Below are 17,329 nucleotides of genomic sequence, written 5' to 3' on the forward strand. Positions count from 1 at the left end.
GTACTCATTGATTTGGCTAATACTGAATTAGATTGAACATGTAATGATTTTATTTTCTGAAATGCTAATTTATATGTCATAATTTGTAATGAGTGAAATCTTAAATACTGAATTTAGGCACTTTTTTTTGGAGGAGAGTTAGTAAATTGGATAACTAATCCCTTTGCTTGGTACTCTTGTCTTATCAATTACAAGCAGATTTTGCATCAAAACTGTGACTGTATTTATGTTGAACTGATTTTTGTCTGTGCCTCCTTCTTAGAAAGAAAAATATTTTTGTTGTCCAGATTAAAATTGCTGATCAACTGAAACTTGAAACTTCTAGATATTCTTTGCAGAAACCCAGTTTTCTTTATGATTCATAAAGCTGTGTTCAGGAAGCAAGTTTGTGCTGTTCCTATTCTGTTTGATTAAAAAATACTTGTCGAGTTGCCCTTCACTTTCTGTGGCTTTTGTCCCATTAATACTCCATGTTTATGGAAACATTTTTGAAAGGCCATTATCATGATACTGGTAGGATACTATTGGTATCCCTGTGTTTATTCTTTTTTTTTTTTTCCTCTCCCCTTCTGTCTTGCACAATAACTCTCATCTTTGTCTCCTATAAAATTGATGGAACAAGTTTTTGTATCTGGCAAAAATGGCCTTCCCAGATGGGGAAGCGGGGATGGATACAGTGATGGAACAAATCAGTCATCACGTTCCCTTCAGCAGCTATGGAGTGTTGATTGGGTGCAAGTTACCCTACACAGAGTTAGTTAACAGTGGTCATCTCTAAAGAATTACTGTGTTTTCTTTAACCTGATGGAGATTCAATTTCAAAACAAAATTACCAAACATCTCCTTACAGAATTTCTATTCTCATGTAAATAACACTTTTCCAATCCTCTCTGTCCCTCCCTGTCCTTGTCCTGCCCTCACACATGGGATTTTCTCCTCTGCAGCAATTTTTAACTGAACACAGTTACACTGGGAAGCACTTGCTTCCTAGTGGTACATGTCGTGGGCTGTTTATGACTCTGAGTTCTTTTGGTAGTGAGAAAAACAAAATTTGTATATAATAATTCTCTAGAGCTGCTGCTCCAAGGTATGCTCATGAATATAAATGAACAGAGTCTATCCTGCATTTCCAGTTCCTCCCCAGTATCTACCTCATGGAGAACTCAATCCTTGCAGTTGTGGGTCTTTAGAGGGGAGGGAGGGCTGCTCATGTAACTCAGCCATCTACATTTTGTCTCATTCTTCAGTGAATTTCTAATTCACATTAATTTTCTCCTCCTCCCCTTTTGCTTTTTCCTTTGACTTGTTGCACTAGCATTGCATCAGGCTTTTAACTTCATGCTGCTAACTTAGCTGCTTCTTTGGTCATTCCTCTTTTTGTCCTGCTAGAAATATGATTTTATATTGAAAAATGCTCTCTGTGAGGTGAGTAAATGCAGGGTTGAGGATGGCATAAGCATGACTAAGGGTAATTCAGAATCCAGTTTAGGTCCTGTCTTGACTGTATGCTCTGTGGTAAATTTTTTGTCTGCACACAGAGGCAGTTTCTGAGTAAAAACCAGGATCTGGAAGGATGGAATTATTTGTCCCTATGTTATTTTTGCTTTGTCACTTAACCTGCTGAAGGAGAAAGACCTGCCCACAGTACCCCAGAGGGGTGGGTTCCCTTTTAGAAGAGCTAATTGTTGGAAGAATCACTGCCTAGGTCCCTATTTCTCATCCATTGCTGTGTTTTTGTGCTGTCTCAGAGACCATGATTTTTATTTTCGTGGGTGTGATCACCTGTAGTTATTCAGCTTAACTTTCTTTTGTGTAATTTACTGAACTGGTCTTCTAAATATTTCATGCAAGATGCTCAGCTGTCAGTGTTTGTCAACTGGCTCACGAGCAGGGTTTGCTGACAGGAAATGACCTGGAGCCTGAAACACCCCAAGTAGCGCAGAATTGAGGTGCTGCCTCAGGATTTCCATTGTTTGGCAGTAGGCAATAAGGCACCTCTGCAGTACTGCAAATGTTTAAGTGTAAATGTCTGGTGCCACTGATGTTGCTGTTCGAAACCTGGTGGTTTTGTTTGTTTTCTACCTGCACGGAGGAAAATGGGGGCAAACTTCAAAGGAAAGAAATGTCTTAGAAATAAGACATGGGCAGAGAAATAAAAATCACCAGTGGGCATACAATTTGATTACTTTCTAGGGTTTTTAATTGCGTGAAAAATTCAGGGTATCTGAAAAACCCTGTATTGTGTATTGAAAATAAATATATATTCTTCTATATCCTCCTCCAACTGAGGCAGAAGAGGCCAAGATGCACAAATCCCAAAGGTGGGAAGGTCAGAAATAGGTGATTTACCAACAGTAACTATAAAGAATAATACTTTGATTTAATGTGCTTATTTTAAATGAAGAAAGGTCTGTTAGATGTGTTGTTCTTATTCATCCATTGCCTGTAAAATACTTCCTTTGAATTCTGAAATGCTTTTGGGCTTTGGGGGCATTTTGGTTGGTTGGTTTTTTGCATTCAGGACATTCCAGTTTCCATCCAAAATCAGCTAAAAAAATACAACATAAGAAAAAATAATTTCTTGCTGTCTTAATGTAAAAACTCCCCAAAGTGCTTAAACTCTAAACTATTCAAGCTGGAATACAAGGGAGCCAAAAACTTGTCTTCCAGCTGCTTTTACAGCTAGACTTTTTTTTTTTTTTTTTGAAGGCAAATAATTTTCAATTAGGGCCAGTTTTGTCAGGGTATAGCCTTACTTGTTTTGTTGGTGTCTTCCATGTCTTGTCATCTTCGGTTTTGTTCTTCACTGAGAACAGCTTACTTAATTCTGCTCCTAAACACTACAGTTTCTCTGGGGGAAAGGGAAGTTGTAGAAAGACAATTTCTTAGGGTTCCCTCATTTTAAGAAGAAACCTGAGATTATTTGCTAGGGGCATTAAACCTTGCTGCCAAATACGCCTGTTCCCTCTGGTCAGTTGATCCGTCAAGGTGAAGGAAAGTACTGGTTAGTGCTCACCCCATCACTTATTTTAGATGAAAATAAGGGAAGCCTAAGCAGAGATGCAGTCCTGCGGAGATGATGAACTCTGAGTCATCCCCAGGCTGAATTTTCTTTATCTGTTATGTAACTGAAGTGGTTATACAACTGGAATGCATGTATTACAGCAGCTATAGCACTTGTGAGTTGTCTTGTTTTGTTCATTTGATAACTGCTGTTATCAGGACATGTGGCATAACACCCAGTTTTCACTAATGAAGCTGTTCCCATTGCAACATGCAATGTTGAGGTTTTCATGGAATGATTCCAAATTTGTTTCAGGGGGAAAAAAAAATAAAAAAATCTTGGCACTTAAATGTGCCTGGGTTGGAATGGTAAAACAGAACAAAAAGTTGATGCAGTTTTCAACATGATCTTCACTTTCAAGTTTAACTGCTCTAGTAAAAACTTGGTTCCTTGTTACCTAGAGCTTTGTGACGCTCCTGCTGTTACAATAAATACAATACATAATAACTTAAATACTATAATAGCTTAAAAAGTAAGCAGTGTAGTTCTTAAGGGTTCCTATGAAAGCCCTGATTTATCATAAAGGTTACAACTTGGAGCTGAAAACCAACACGCACTCTGAGCATTTTGATACTTCAGTAAATGCAGTTACTTTAGATGCAGCCAGAATTTTTTTTTTGCCTGTCTAAAACAGGAGATGAATTTGTCTTTGTAGTGACCAGACTGAGTTGCCTCTTTGGTCTAATGTGGTGATTTTTAGCATTACTTTCTACAAAGAGCTTAAGGATATTAGGTGGCCAAATCTCAGTGGCTGCCAGTCAGACTACTTTTCCTTTGAAGATCTCACATGCATCTCTCTCATATGTCCCCAGAATGTGCATCTCTGAAGTTGTGGGCTTTCATTTCATTTTATTTTAGTTTAACATCAGAAATGGGGAGGATTTAATTTCTTTTGGAGACTTCTGTCCTAACTTTATTGACTGATGGGATGTAACACTTGCCTTGCATGACATTCATTCCATTTCTGTCTCCTCTCTTGTGGTTCCTTTTATGTTGGATCTTCTTTAACTCACTCCTGCACCATTCTTTGTTTTAGCATCTCTCTTCTCCTTTTAGCTTATGCTTTCCAATTTTCTGTGTATTTCATTGCCTGTTGCACAATCAAGACTAATCCTGGCCCAAAGCCTTCTGTCAGAGACAAGTCAATTCTTTGAAACAGCTTTTTTAACATCTGGATTGAAAAACTGTGAAAAGTAATATGTATGTTGCTGATGAATTTCACCCTCCTGGAAATGTTTTATTTCAGCTGTAACTTATTATCCCATAGTTGCTGAAACCAAAAATATAGTATAATGAAGTCTGGCTGACACTTTCAGTTTTTCCACATGGCGTACTAATCTGGAAGTTGTTGTGGTGTCCTGGGGATTTGGATGTAGAAGATAAGAATTGAACTGTTAGAGAAATCTGCCTTAGTTCTGAATTGCATTGTTATGGAAAATTTACTGGTATTGTAGCTATTTTCTTTATGTCCCAGCTTTTGTCTGGGAAGTGGTTTTTCTAATTATTTTGACATTTTAATTGTTGTCATTATCTCATGATGAGAGGTATGATCTCACCATGCTTGATGATGACATCACAAGATAAAAGAGAAGGTCTTCAGTCTCTGTAGACGTGCCCAGAGCTCCTTGGAGCCGGATTTCAAGTCATATACATGAAGTCTTTGGTGTCCTGCAGTTCCTTCTCCTGTCTCACCACTAGAAGGGTTAGTGAAGTGCTGTGACTGCCAGCAGGAGCTGCAGTATAATGTGCCCATAAGAGAGTGGTGACCTTCACTGAAAGAAGGCAGCAACAGAATGAGTGTCAACTCTGAGCCAGACTGCATGGCTCTCAAAGTAGGAGGGAGTGTGTGTAGGGTTTTTCCTTGTTGGCTGGTTAGACATGTACAGATAGGTTGTACACTGTGTCATAATAAATGCTGTCAAATGTCCACTCTGACCTGCTAAACTGAAGTCATAAAAAATTGTGAAGTCTGGGTAAGTTTATAATGAAAAGCTGCTTCTGGGTAAAGGTGAGGCAAATTGATATATCTTGGCTTAGGGAGACTCAAAAGGACTCAATTTAAATTTGTTAGACTTTACTTAAAAACTGTGTTAAGGTAACTAAAGAAATATTTTCTGTTGAATTGTAGAGGTTGGAATTTCTCCCTGAGATGAATGTGGTGATGCTGTCGGTAGCAGCAGTCATTTGAACTTTGTGGAAACTGCTGAGCATCTTGGATTTGCTTTTTGGAATTCTTTTGAGTGATCAGCCCTGCTTATTAACAGACAAAAATTCTCAAGGAAACCAGAAAAACAGTTAATGGCTTGTGCTAGTTATAATAATAGCCAACAAACTTAAAAATGGGGAACATTTTTTTTTTTAAAAACAAACATGACTTTGTAGAAGAACAATAAAAACTTAATTTTTCATAGCTGCTTTCTTTTTGACAGATTATGGAAGAAACAAATACACAGATTGCTTGGCCATCCAAGTTGAAGATTGGAGCGAAGTCGAAAAAAGGTATTTTAGCTTGTTCTTTTTATGGGGTGGGTTTAGTTGTTAGAGTGGTAAAACCGCAGGATAAAGAAGTTTAATTTTAGAATCACCATATCAGTACTGGACACCTGAAATATTTACATTTTTTATAGAAATTTGATGTTGATGTTTCTTGGCTTTATGTAGGTATTTTATATACAAACCCATTCTAAGGAGTTTGTAGTTCTACGAGTACCCTATTATCAATACTATTGCATTTAGTGTATTTAGCATGTGCTAAACATAGAATTATAAAAATAAACACAAAAATAGAATTATACAGCTTTCTGCTGTATAATTCTGCATCTAATTGGAACAGCTTCCTTATTTTACAGCAGCCAAAGTCAGTTGTTCTGGTAACATTGCAAATTAGCGGGTGTTCTGTGGTGGTTTTTGTTTGTTTCTGTAGAGTACAAAGATGTGTGTTGGTCAAGCCCAGCAGAACAATAAATACTCATTGTGTCCCTGACAGAGACAGCCTGCATGCCTTTTTGGTTTCTTTAAGAAACCTGAGTTGGAGTTGTTTCTTAGGAATGACCAGTATTATGTGTTTTAAATTAGGCTTCTTTTGGAAGTCCAGCCTGTTAGTGCGAACTGAGTACACAGTCTGGGACATCTCCTTTTGAAATGATCTGCCTTGTTCTGTTCCTAACGAATCATAGCTGTGACTCAGTGAAAGTAACACTTCATTTCTCTCCTGCTTGAAGAAATGAAATTGGGGGTGATTCTTAACTTTGCCTGTACTTCTGGTCAGGATGATACACATTAAAACCCAAGAAAGTGGAGAGCAAATAATTTCTGTGCCTTATATTTAGAATGTGTAGGTGGAGATGAGGGCTAACAACCTCTGTAAATGAAGGTCTTATGGGAAGAAAGAAAAAAAAGGATCTCTTTAGAAAGGTGCAGGACTAATAACATTTTTATGGTGTAAAGTGAGATTCAGTCTCTGAGGTACTTTGCCATGTGGTGTTGAAGTCCAAATTGATTTAAGTCTCCCCACACACACTTGCATGGAAAAAAAAAAATTCTCACTTACTTGGGGAAAAATGGGGAAGGAATTCAGACTGGAAAAGATGAAGATGATATGTATGCATTAATGTGTGGAACATTATTAACAGTTTTATTAACATTATTAATGTAGTCAGTACGAAGCTGTGTTCTGCCTGTGGTGCTCTGCATACTCTGCGTGAGATGCTGTGAACTGAGGCACAGCTAAAGCTCCCCAGGGAACAGAGGCACGAGAGTTTGTTTTTCTTTTGAGGGGAGAAAAGAAGTAGTAAAATTGTACTGCACCTTTTTTTCCCCCCAAATTTAAGTGAGCTTAATTCTGAAGATGAGAGGTGGATGGAAAGGCCATGAAAAGAGGTGTAAGAGAGGTGTTGTCTAGGGTTTGTTTTTTTATTGGTACTTGGAGATGCAGCTTTTTAAGTAGATTGATATAACCTCTTTATTAGTGATCTCAAGTAGAAGATTATGCAGTGGAGCTCTATCACTATATGGAATGAATTTGAATACCAAGGGAAATAAAACAGCTAAGAGTTATAAGCTGATAATAAAACTGCAAATTGAAAGATAGGAACACATAATACAACTGGGCATACTGAGGGTATCTCAGTGGGAATGATTATCCTGGAAAGTCTGAATGCCAGAAGAAACTTCAGATAGTGATGGGCTGCAAACTAGACAGTTTAGCAATATGCTCTGCTATTAAAAGAGGTGTTTCAAATGCCTGTGGATTTCAGGGTGGCTCCAGAGTTAAGACTTGTACTCTCTGGCTATCTTTGGTCTGCTAAATTGTGTATATATACACCTAAGATAGTAAATTACAGTATGTGCATGAAGAACCCCTTAACCTAAAGTTTTCTATTTCTTGTGAAATAAAGTGTAGCTTCCATGTTCTGTTTACACTTGGTACCAGTTGTTTGCAGTTCTCTAACTTTCCATTTGCAGCTACAGCGGCTGTTTATATAGGGGAAAATATTCCAAGTGTTTAGCATAGTCTAGCTTCACATAATGACATTTTGTGATTGAGAGGAGAGTCTGCAGCAAATAACTGGCCGTCATTTGTCCCCTCCTGGGGCTTGAACTCAGAACATGCTCCTTCCCTGTCCCCTTGGCTGGGAGCTGAGTGCCTGAGTCATCCAGCAAGGGAGAAGCAGTCAGGGATGGATGGACAGCCTTGTACCCCAGCCATATCAGATTTTTCACACAGCCTTGCAGCTTCACTTTCTGTGGGTGTGTGTTGTGGCCTTTGGTCATTCACAGCTCTCCTCCCAGTATAGGGGAAAAACAATCATGAGGAAAACACATCTAGTTCTGCTTTTGTTTCTGCGATGTTGTTTAGTGTCATGAAACACTCCGTGCTCTTCTCACTGCTGTTGTCAGGTTTTTTTTTAATTTGACAACATTGATACTAAATGAGTGAGGACAGACTATATGTTTTCTTTGGAACTGAAACACAAAGGTATTGAAATTTGCAGACAAGGTGTAAGTAAGGTTCAGCAAGGTGATGAAGATTCGGTTCTGCACAAGACCCAGAATCCTTTTGTGATTTTGTAGGGGAAAAAAAATGCTATGATGAAGCTGAAGCACTAAGAGTAGAGGACCTATGAGTTGTCCAATTGTTTCATTTCTGTGTCATATGGATTACAACTTTTAAATCTATAATTTACACTTGATAAATATTTGATTTTTTTTTAACGGTAAAAGACTAATGTCGGGATTTCACAAATACAGGATTTAAAATTTGACCAATTAAAATTTATTGTTTAGTGTGAAATTTATGAAATAGGTCTTTGCAAAACTAGAATTTTTTAAAGTAAACCAACAAACAATTATCTACTCTAAACGGTTTCATAAGAGCCAAATAGGAATTTCCTGGTTTTAATGAACACCATATGCTGAAGTCTTGCTCTAGTGATGAGGGGTGAGGAGGGTTAAAGTGTTTTGAAATAAATGTTTACAAAACACAGGCAGATATAAATCTTCCAGTAGCATCTTAAAACAAACCATTTGTTCAGGTTGACAAAGAAATCCCATAACATTAAGATTTAGAGAGGGAAGTGAACAATTTAAAGCCTTTCATGAGTGATTCCTGTCCATCAGTAATGATAGAATGGGCATTGGTACGGTTTGCTCTGCTTTGCACTGGGGGCTGTAGAGTTCAGGGTGTACCAAAACCTCCTGGTCTGGAGGTTTGAGGTCTTCTGTAGTGAAACGAGTTAAAGATCAAGCTGAGACAGTAACTTCTGCTCTCAACAGACTTTTTCACTCTGTTATAGTTACTGTTCCTTAGGAGTGCTGTTAATTAATTGTCTTTTAAAGATTTACTCAGTGGTATAAAAGTATCAGTAGATTGCCAAATCCTAAATGGTCAGATGCTGTAGTTCCACAAACACTTTCCAGACAGGCATAAGCTAATGTTGTTTTTTTTCTCTCTCTTCCTTCCCAAAATACTGACCTGTCGTGTTGTTCTTGTCCAGCCCTTTCTGCTGTGCTGTCACTGGTGCTTATGGGGGGGACCAGGTTGGTGTAAAACTAAACATGGATAATTTTTTTTATTGTTGGAGAGGGGGAGTTCTTTGTACATTTGCCTTAACCTTCAGTGTATCCTCAGTTTGTTTCACCACGTTTTTATGAACCTGTAATGCTGAATGCATTGGGAGCAGGTGAACATCTTGTTACTCACCAGCAGTGCCTTTGATGGTAATTTAAGGTGTTCTTCATGAAAATGGGTAAATGGGAGTTCATATTTCACTCATATTTTGTACTACTTTTTATTTTTAAATCTGTGTCCCTTGGTATTTCAACGGTGTAAAGAAGTTACAGGACATGTGTGTGCTCAGAGCACAGACAGCCTTGGAATAGCACTTGGAGAACAACCAGCACAGAAATCACATCAGCTCCTGAAACCTTAGTGGCTCTATGCAGGAAGTCGTTGAGAGAGTTGGAGCAGGGAATATTTTGAGAAGTTAAAAAAGCTGTAAAGGGAAATGCAAAGTAAATTGAACTTACAGAGCAGGGATAACTCTGGGGTTTCTTTCACCATTCACTTTAGAAAAGGATTTCTCGTGCTCTTTTTTATTTGCTGTTATTCCCATATTTTCACTCTCCTTCCATATTCTTCAGATTAGTATCCAGCTCTTTATCCATGTCATCTGTTTAAGTTACCAACTTATTTCTTTTCCTTCTCTCTTGAACTGCTCTTATTTTATTTCACCTTTCATTTGCCGTTTCTATTTTTTGAGGGGTTTATTTTGCTTTTTGTTTGTTTTTGTTTTTCCTCTCATTAATGATGCATTTTTAGTTGGTTAGTAAAAGTCTAGTCCATATTTGGTGTCTTTACTTCTTCCTCACCTGATTTTTCTTTTTGCTTATTCTTTCAATGTTTTTTAATAATTTTTTTAAAATTTAAACTTGATTCTGTTGTCAAAGCATTAACTACATGCTATTTTTCATTAGCAAATCTCAAATTCAAGTCAAGTACAAAGCATGTCAAATTTATATCCAAGGAGAATAGCAGGAGGAAACAGTGGTAATAAAGGCATTGGAAAGAAGGCAGCAATAACTAGAACTGAGCACTGCTGACATTCATTGCCTGGCAATTTGTTTCCACACTTTTTCCTTAAATTTTGCCTTTTGTAAATTATCTTGCAAACAGATTCCAGTATTTTATGCTTTGCATCTAAAACTGCAGAGGTATTCTGCACAATGAAGTTAGCATTGTGTACTATTACTATATAATACTAAATTTGAGGCAAATAATTCTACAGAGAGACTTCAACCAAATTAGTAAAACACTGCTCCCGTTTATTGGAGTGTTGTTTAGCACTTTGAGCATTATGATAAAAGCTAGAGGTTGATTTTTTTGTTAAAACAGAACTGTCACTGTGTGGTCAATTCAAGGCCAAACTTGGATGCAAGTTACTGCTTTAGATATGAGGAGTAAGCTAAAATATGTATTGCTTCAGACCTTTAAATCAACTTTCAGTCATTTCCCAGTATTGTAATAAAAGCTGAAGGTTGTATTTTCAGATGAAATAGGGAGGGAGAGAAGAAAGAACTGCAAAGTCAGGTGATGCTTCCTTATGAAAGTGTGCAAATACAGTGCCAGGTTATTTCCTCTTTTGCCACCAGGTTTTCTGATAAATCTCACATCTGATTTTATGCTTTTCAGATAATTTATTTTTTCCTCTTCAGACATATTTAGTTTTCCCAATTCAGTTTATCAGTGCAATCTTTTTTTGAGAAGAGTGCAAACTCTTTTCAGTGCTAAATTTCTTACAGTAAAATGTACAATTGGTTAACACGTGAGCAGCTCAGTGTTGTTGTGCTTGCCAGTTCAGTGTCCCCTGTGCAGGCACTTCATCACTTACACACGTGCTCCATGGAAATGATACCACTTCCTAAAACATGAGTGCATCCCTGTGTGCAGCGTGGCTCTTGGTATTGGAACTGGTCTGGCTCCCACATTTGTGCAAAGGAGTCTCACACACAGAAATTTCAGTGAAACACAGTGCAAAAAATCCTGTGGGTGACACCTCAGATTGTTTCAGTGTATGAATGGATGCAAATAGGACTTTGTCAATGCTCAGTGTTCAAACCCATTATTTTATTATAAAATATCAGTGCTAATGGAGGAGTTAGTAACCCTGCACAGTACTGTCTTGTAGGAGTTGTGTGAGCTTTAAACAGCACTGTCACCTCTTCTAGTGTGTCTAGAGGGCTCTAGATTCCCCCACTCCCCCAAAAAAACCAGCCAATAAAAACCCTCTACCCTAAAAACCCCACCAAACCAAAACACCCCTAAGCAAAGCAATGAACTCCAATGAGGCAGCAGTTGAGAAACTTGAAGTAGAATAAAAATGCCTGTGTGGCATAAAGTGGTTTTGGACTCTTGCTTCAGGAGATTCTGTCTCATTGCATTGATGATGTTTTGTAATAAATGCAAAGCCTAAAGAAATGAGTAGATGTCTCTGCTTTCAATTATCTCTGGGGTTGCTGAAATGCTGAAAGGGCTTTGGTCTGTTCTACTGAACTTTAAGTTACACACTTAATTTTCTTCTAAATACCATGTGGCTTGGTGTACTTCAGAGGCTGGCATGTTTGGAAAGTGCAGTTATATAACCTGAAACGTTCCCCAAGAAATTGGCCAAGTCTGAGTTTAGTCAAACAAGAATAAAAGTCACCAAAAATTGCGTAATAGTTTAGGCCATTTGCTTCTTTGTCTTGTGTAACTCCTAAATAGGTAATGCTGTGCTGTAAATGTGTGTATGTAAATATCTTCACTGAAAGAGTGGTTAAGCCTTGGAACAGCGAAGTGTTGGAGTTGCCATCCTTGGGAGTATTCAGGAAGCAGGTAAATGTGGCACTTGGTGCTCTGGTTTAGTTCACAAGGTACTGTTCAGTCAGAGGTTGGACTGGATGACCCTGGAGGTCTTTTCCAAACATAATAGTTCAATTGATTCTCTATAGAGTGATGACTCTTAGGGTTGCTTTATTTTTTGAGTCTTCAGTGCTTTCATTTTCTGAGTCTTTATACATAGACATATTATCCCTGCTTAATATAATTGCAGCCATAATGCAGCTTTTTAGTCCTGTGTTTTCCTTAAATGACTTAATTTTTCTGGGCTCAAGAGATTGGTGGTTTTCTTTCCTTTTTCACAATGCATATATATCATGCCTGATTTTAATTTTGTTAAAAAGTAATTTGGAACTAGCTGTATTGTGGAAAAAACTGCAATTATGGGCAACACAGCATCTATTAATTATCTTTGCTGAGCTCCAAGATCTTTGCCTTCTCATTGTGATTGTAGCCATAGAGGTGTAGTTCCCCATTAGTTTGGATTTTTGGATTAAAAAAAAAAATCTGCCTCAAGAAACCAAAAACTCATCACAAAAAAAGGCAAATAAACCCCACAACATCTCTACAAACCAGAACCAAGTACAGGGGTATGCAGACCCGCTGGTTTAAACACCAAGAGCTCTTCTGTAATAAACTCTGTCCCTGAGTGTTGCTTTCAGTAATAGTTACATTATCAATAATGGTACAATATCATAAAATAATTTCTGAAAGTGTTCACAGAAGTGAATGTAAGAAGGAATTGCTTGTTTATATGGGCTGCTTTGGGTGGCGGGAAGGTGTTGTGGGTTTTTGTGGGTTTTTTGGCTGTTTGTTGTTTTGGTTTGTGTGTTGTTTTTTTTTAATTCATGTATAAAATGTTTTTAGAAATGACAAGATTAAAAAAATCAAACTTGTTTTGGTTCTGTGTTAAACTTTAGTTGATCCTGTTGGGTTAACCTGGCTATGTGTGCTGTTTGTGCAAGTTAGGGAGTATAATATCAGCTTTTGTGTTTGAATTACTGAATTCAAGCTCAGCAAGGATAATTAATAAATGCAGTGTTTGTTTTCCGAAGAAATTAAAGGTCGTATATTTCAGAAATGGTTGAAGTTGCATGGAAAAATTTGCTTACAAAGGCTGCTTTTCTTAATTACACCTGATATTATCTTAATTTTTTGAATATAAAAGTGAATCCTGCTACTTCTGTAACGAGTATGCCCATGCAAGTTGTATGCTATAAGGATTTACATTTTGCAAGCCCTCCTATAGTTTCACTTCTAAAATGGCAATCTCTTAATTCATAGCCATATATAACCTCTGAAACTTCATAAAAAGGATCTAGTGAATAATGCAAAACAGAGCTTTATGTACTGGAATTGCTTGTTACGCTTCCCAGTACTTATCTGTGTCACTGACGTATCAATCTTGAAGAAAAATGCTCTTTACCATAAATTACTTTAAAAGGAATGGATGGTTTGTGTTTCTCTAAATGTAATAATGCATTGAGTTTTATTTTGCACATCAGTCTTAAATGCTGAGTCAGCCCCACTTGAGAACATCACAGAACTATCAAATGGTTCAGACTTCTTAATGAAACAAGTAACAGTAGATTTTCATAGTTTTGGTCACCTCCTGCTCTTAACCTACTTTCATCTCTGTGTGATGTTTCTAGTTACAATAACCAGGAGAAAAAAAAAACAACCAAAAAACCCAAAAAAACCCAGATAAAATGGAAGAGAGTGAATGTGGGATATATCAACTAATTTTCCTTCCTTTAAATTGAGTGCTATGAATAGCCACTTAATTAAGGCTTAGAGCCTTAAGCTCCAAATTAAAAGAAGATGGTGGGGAAAATTAATCAGGTCCTTGGAGACCTGCAGTGGTTCATGGCATTTTTGGACAAACTTGAGCTTCTCTTCCACTAAGATGTTTTTGAAAATTGTGCCAACTGTCCTGCAAGGCTGGACCCTGAGTCTTGGTAGGAACCAAAAACCTATGGGGTGATGTCCTTTCCTGAACAACCACAACCTGTTCTGTGGTCTTTAAGGATGCAGAAGAGAGGGCACTGAAGTGCCTCGATGCTTAAGCACTTACAAACAGAGATAACTTCTCTATTTGGTTCATGATCAAGTTTTAATTTATTTACTCTCAGCACTGATTGCAGTGTGCAGATCAATGGAAATACAGGCTCAAGTGTGCCCAGTGTCATGCTGCTTCTTACAGGGAAAGCAGTGTACTGCACACCAGCCGGGACTGTGCCAGCAGCTCTGTTGCTGCTGCTGATCCAAGGGTGGGTTTAGGCTCTCATGGCGCTGTTGGGTGCCTTCCCCTGTTGGTGGATCCCCGCCTTTCCAGGTGAGGAAACAGTGCCCTGTGAGTGACTGATCCAGTAAGGTGAATGGAGGTGATGATTTGATGCCTCTGCTGTGGGCACCTGTTCTCGGAGGAGAGGAGCTCTTCACCTGCATGCACAGAGAGCAGCAGAAAGATGAACCTTTGAAGTCACTTCATGTGTGCCTTCCCCAATCTCTAAGTGGAAACAGGATCCTGGTGCATCAGTTTGAGACAAGCTCTTGTAAGAGCAGTAGGCACAGTAGTTTCTGATCACACACCCTAGGACAGCCTTATCCCATAAGCTGTCAGTAACCATAAAGGTGCAGTCTGTGCATTTTCCAAGCACAGGGGGAGGCAAGAGTAGTAGCTGCTCCTGTCGGAAACAAAATCAGGGGAGGCAGAGCTGTTCTCAGAGCTGGTAAACAGCACAGTTGTGGTCTTATCTGCCTTGCCTTGCTGCGTGCTTAGGGGCTGTGCCTGTGCCTCCATAGCTACCTGCTAGGCAGCCCAGCCCTCCAGCCTGGCATGCCCTGGTGTTCAGCCCACAGACAGAGGGGGCATTTGGGGCCACTGGTGCTTTGAGGCCAGGGCTCTTTTGTCAGCAGAATTTTTCCTAGAGCTGTTTGGTTTTGGTTCCCAAGGTATAAACTTGTGGATCTGACTTTGTACCAGCTCAGTGAAGGTCTTCTCAAAAATCTTGGCATTTGGACGCCTTTTCCTTGTTGGTGCCCATGACAACAGAACCATTGGTTTGGGTATTCTGTGTCAGGTCTCTCTGTGGGCAGCAAAATTCCTTTGCAGCTTTTATTTGACCTCACTAAAACCAGGAAAAAAGATTCACCCTGTTATGCAATTGTCCAGCTGATAACTGTGTATATAAGTAGATTTTTTTTTAAAAAGAACCACATTTTGCTCCTATCTTAGAAGTAGCTGAGTTGCACATATGTTTCTGCAATGGAATTGAAAGTTACCCATGCCAGGAGATATAAAGGGTGCTCTGTAATGTTTCTTGAAAATGCTGACAGGATTTGGGGGGTGGGAAGATAATTCCTTATCTCTACAGTTGCTTCATAAAATAAAATTTCAGTCAGATCTGGTACAAGATCTAGTAAGCTCCAAGTTTCCTTAGAAAAAGAAAAACTCCTTCAGTTCCTTCGAATGGCATTAAACTTATTTTTCTGCTTGACCTTTCTACAGCAAAGCTAATGCTATTTTGCATTTCCCCATAGGTAAAAATTAATTAACTTGATAAATGGGACATCTTTTTTTTTCTTTTTTAATCGTGCAATGTAGGTGAAACAAAATGGAATAGTTAAATAATATGAAGTGCAGAACAGCTTTGTTTGGAAAGTTGTTTAAAGATGGAGAAATACTTGCTTGATTATTTTATTCCGTTCTCTAATTATGATGGATTCTGATTTGTGTCTTCTGAATTGCTTAAAACTGGTTTATCTGACTTGATCTTGGGCTGTTGTAAATCAAATATGCATTTTCAAAAGAAATAAGATTGTGAAAATTTGTAACATCCTGCATCATCAGGAGAAAGATCAAGTGTCATGTTTCACCATTTTTTAAATATAATGTACTCCTGTTTCTGTGTTTACATCACCGTGGTTTGAAGGTTTCAAGGGATGTTGAGAAGTCCTTGATGCCCATCTAATGTGATTGTATGCAGACATTGGACCATAACACTGAAAACTGAATGTGCCAACTTAAACACATCAGTTATACATTAAGCACTGGTCAGGGAATGGCACTGATGTGTTAGGTTAGTAAACGTGATTTAAATTTTTGTTTTGATTTGGAACTAAAATGGCTTGAGTGGAGGAGGGCCAGAACCCTCCAGCTTTCAAAAGCACAGAGAAACTCTGATATGCAGCAGAAATCTACTTCAGGGTCTTGTCACAGCTTGGAGGGGAAAAGAAATCATAGGCCCATAGATGTTACTGGGGAGAACACTACTTTGAAGGAATAATACCTAATGTGTGATATTCTATAGCTGACAAAAAAATTGTGTAGTCTTTTGAGTTTCTTGATACAGTATTTCTGTAGGTGCCTTCCAAAGACCAGCCTTGCCCAAAGAGAGATGGTGTCTCACCTGGTGCCCCCAGCTTTCCTGTGGACAGCAGCACTTGCAGGAAGGGCTGGGGACTGCATTCCTCTCTCAAAACCTGTGCAAATGCTATAAACTCCCTAGTATTGCAGTGTATGTGAGTGTTATCCTATCTCTGCAAATCTCATATTATAAATTAAATCCTTGGGTTGGTTTGTAGCTGTTTGGTTTCCAAACATTCCTTATAGTTTGCATTCTAAATATAGACTGAGTCTGTGCCAAAGATCGAGTGCAAACATACAAAACCATCATTGATGGAAGTTCCAGTATCTTTAATTACTTCCTCTGGAAACTATAATTTGAATCGTATGATATTTTGGAGTAGGAGTAGGAGGGAATATCTGAAAAAAATAGCTGTAATTTAAGCTTTTCATCTCTACAAACTTAACTTTGTATGAACTGTCCCAGTCATTTCATTCCTCGATTATTTGGCAGGACTAACATTTCCTGTAAAGCAGGTCAGATCTAAAGAGAACAAAATCTAGGGCATAACTAGTGTGTTCCTGTGAGTTTTTTGCATTTTTTTCCAGATTTCTAGCACTTAGAAAAATGTTATTTTATGGCAAATGCTTGTTGCTAACTGGTAGTTGTGGCTGTGTGGCAGCACCGGGGCTGTGGGATTGGTTTAGTTTAACTGGTGAGACCAACACCATCTGGCAGCGTGCATCAACCAGGGACTGTTGGCAACCTGTGCTCCCTGTCTTAACTCCTGTCAAAGGAAAAGGCAAACGAGCTCTTTTTAATGGGAGGAAAGCTGTGGGAAAGGGAAAAAGTTGGGAATGAGGTGAAACAGGGGAAATGACAGACACGGAAAGGAAATGAGAGGCTGATGAAGAAATTGAAGACAGTTGGGAAGAGGTAGATCTGGTTCAGCAAACAAATGGCAGGAAACATGAGGTTAGAGTGAGAGTCCTAAAGAGATGAGGATTCTGAAGGATTAGAATAATGAGTTGAGGACAAAGA

At 38.4% G+C, this 17,329-nt stretch overlaps 1 protein-coding gene across 2 annotated transcripts in view; it reads left to right on the forward strand.

Annotated features, from left to right (window-relative positions):
* Positions 1-17,329, forward strand: part of BICC1 (BicC family RNA binding protein 1) — a 101,420-nt gene that overhangs the window by 42,283 nt on the left and 41,808 nt on the right. For both annotated transcript variants that reach the window (XM_050340676.1, XM_050340684.1), the window contains exon 3: positions 5,494-5,563. In XM_050340676.1, coding sequence (XP_050196633.1) covers positions 5,494-5,563 — 70 coding nt within the window. The remainder of the gene's footprint in view (positions 1-5,493; positions 5,564-17,329) is intronic.

This window comes from Myiozetetes cayanensis, unplaced genomic scaffold, assembly GCF_022539395.1.
Source record: "Myiozetetes cayanensis isolate MyiCay16 unplaced genomic scaffold, myiCay2020 scf10, whole genome shotgun sequence".
Taxonomy (NCBI): Eukaryota; Metazoa; Chordata; class Aves; order Passeriformes; family Tyrannidae; genus Myiozetetes; species Myiozetetes cayanensis.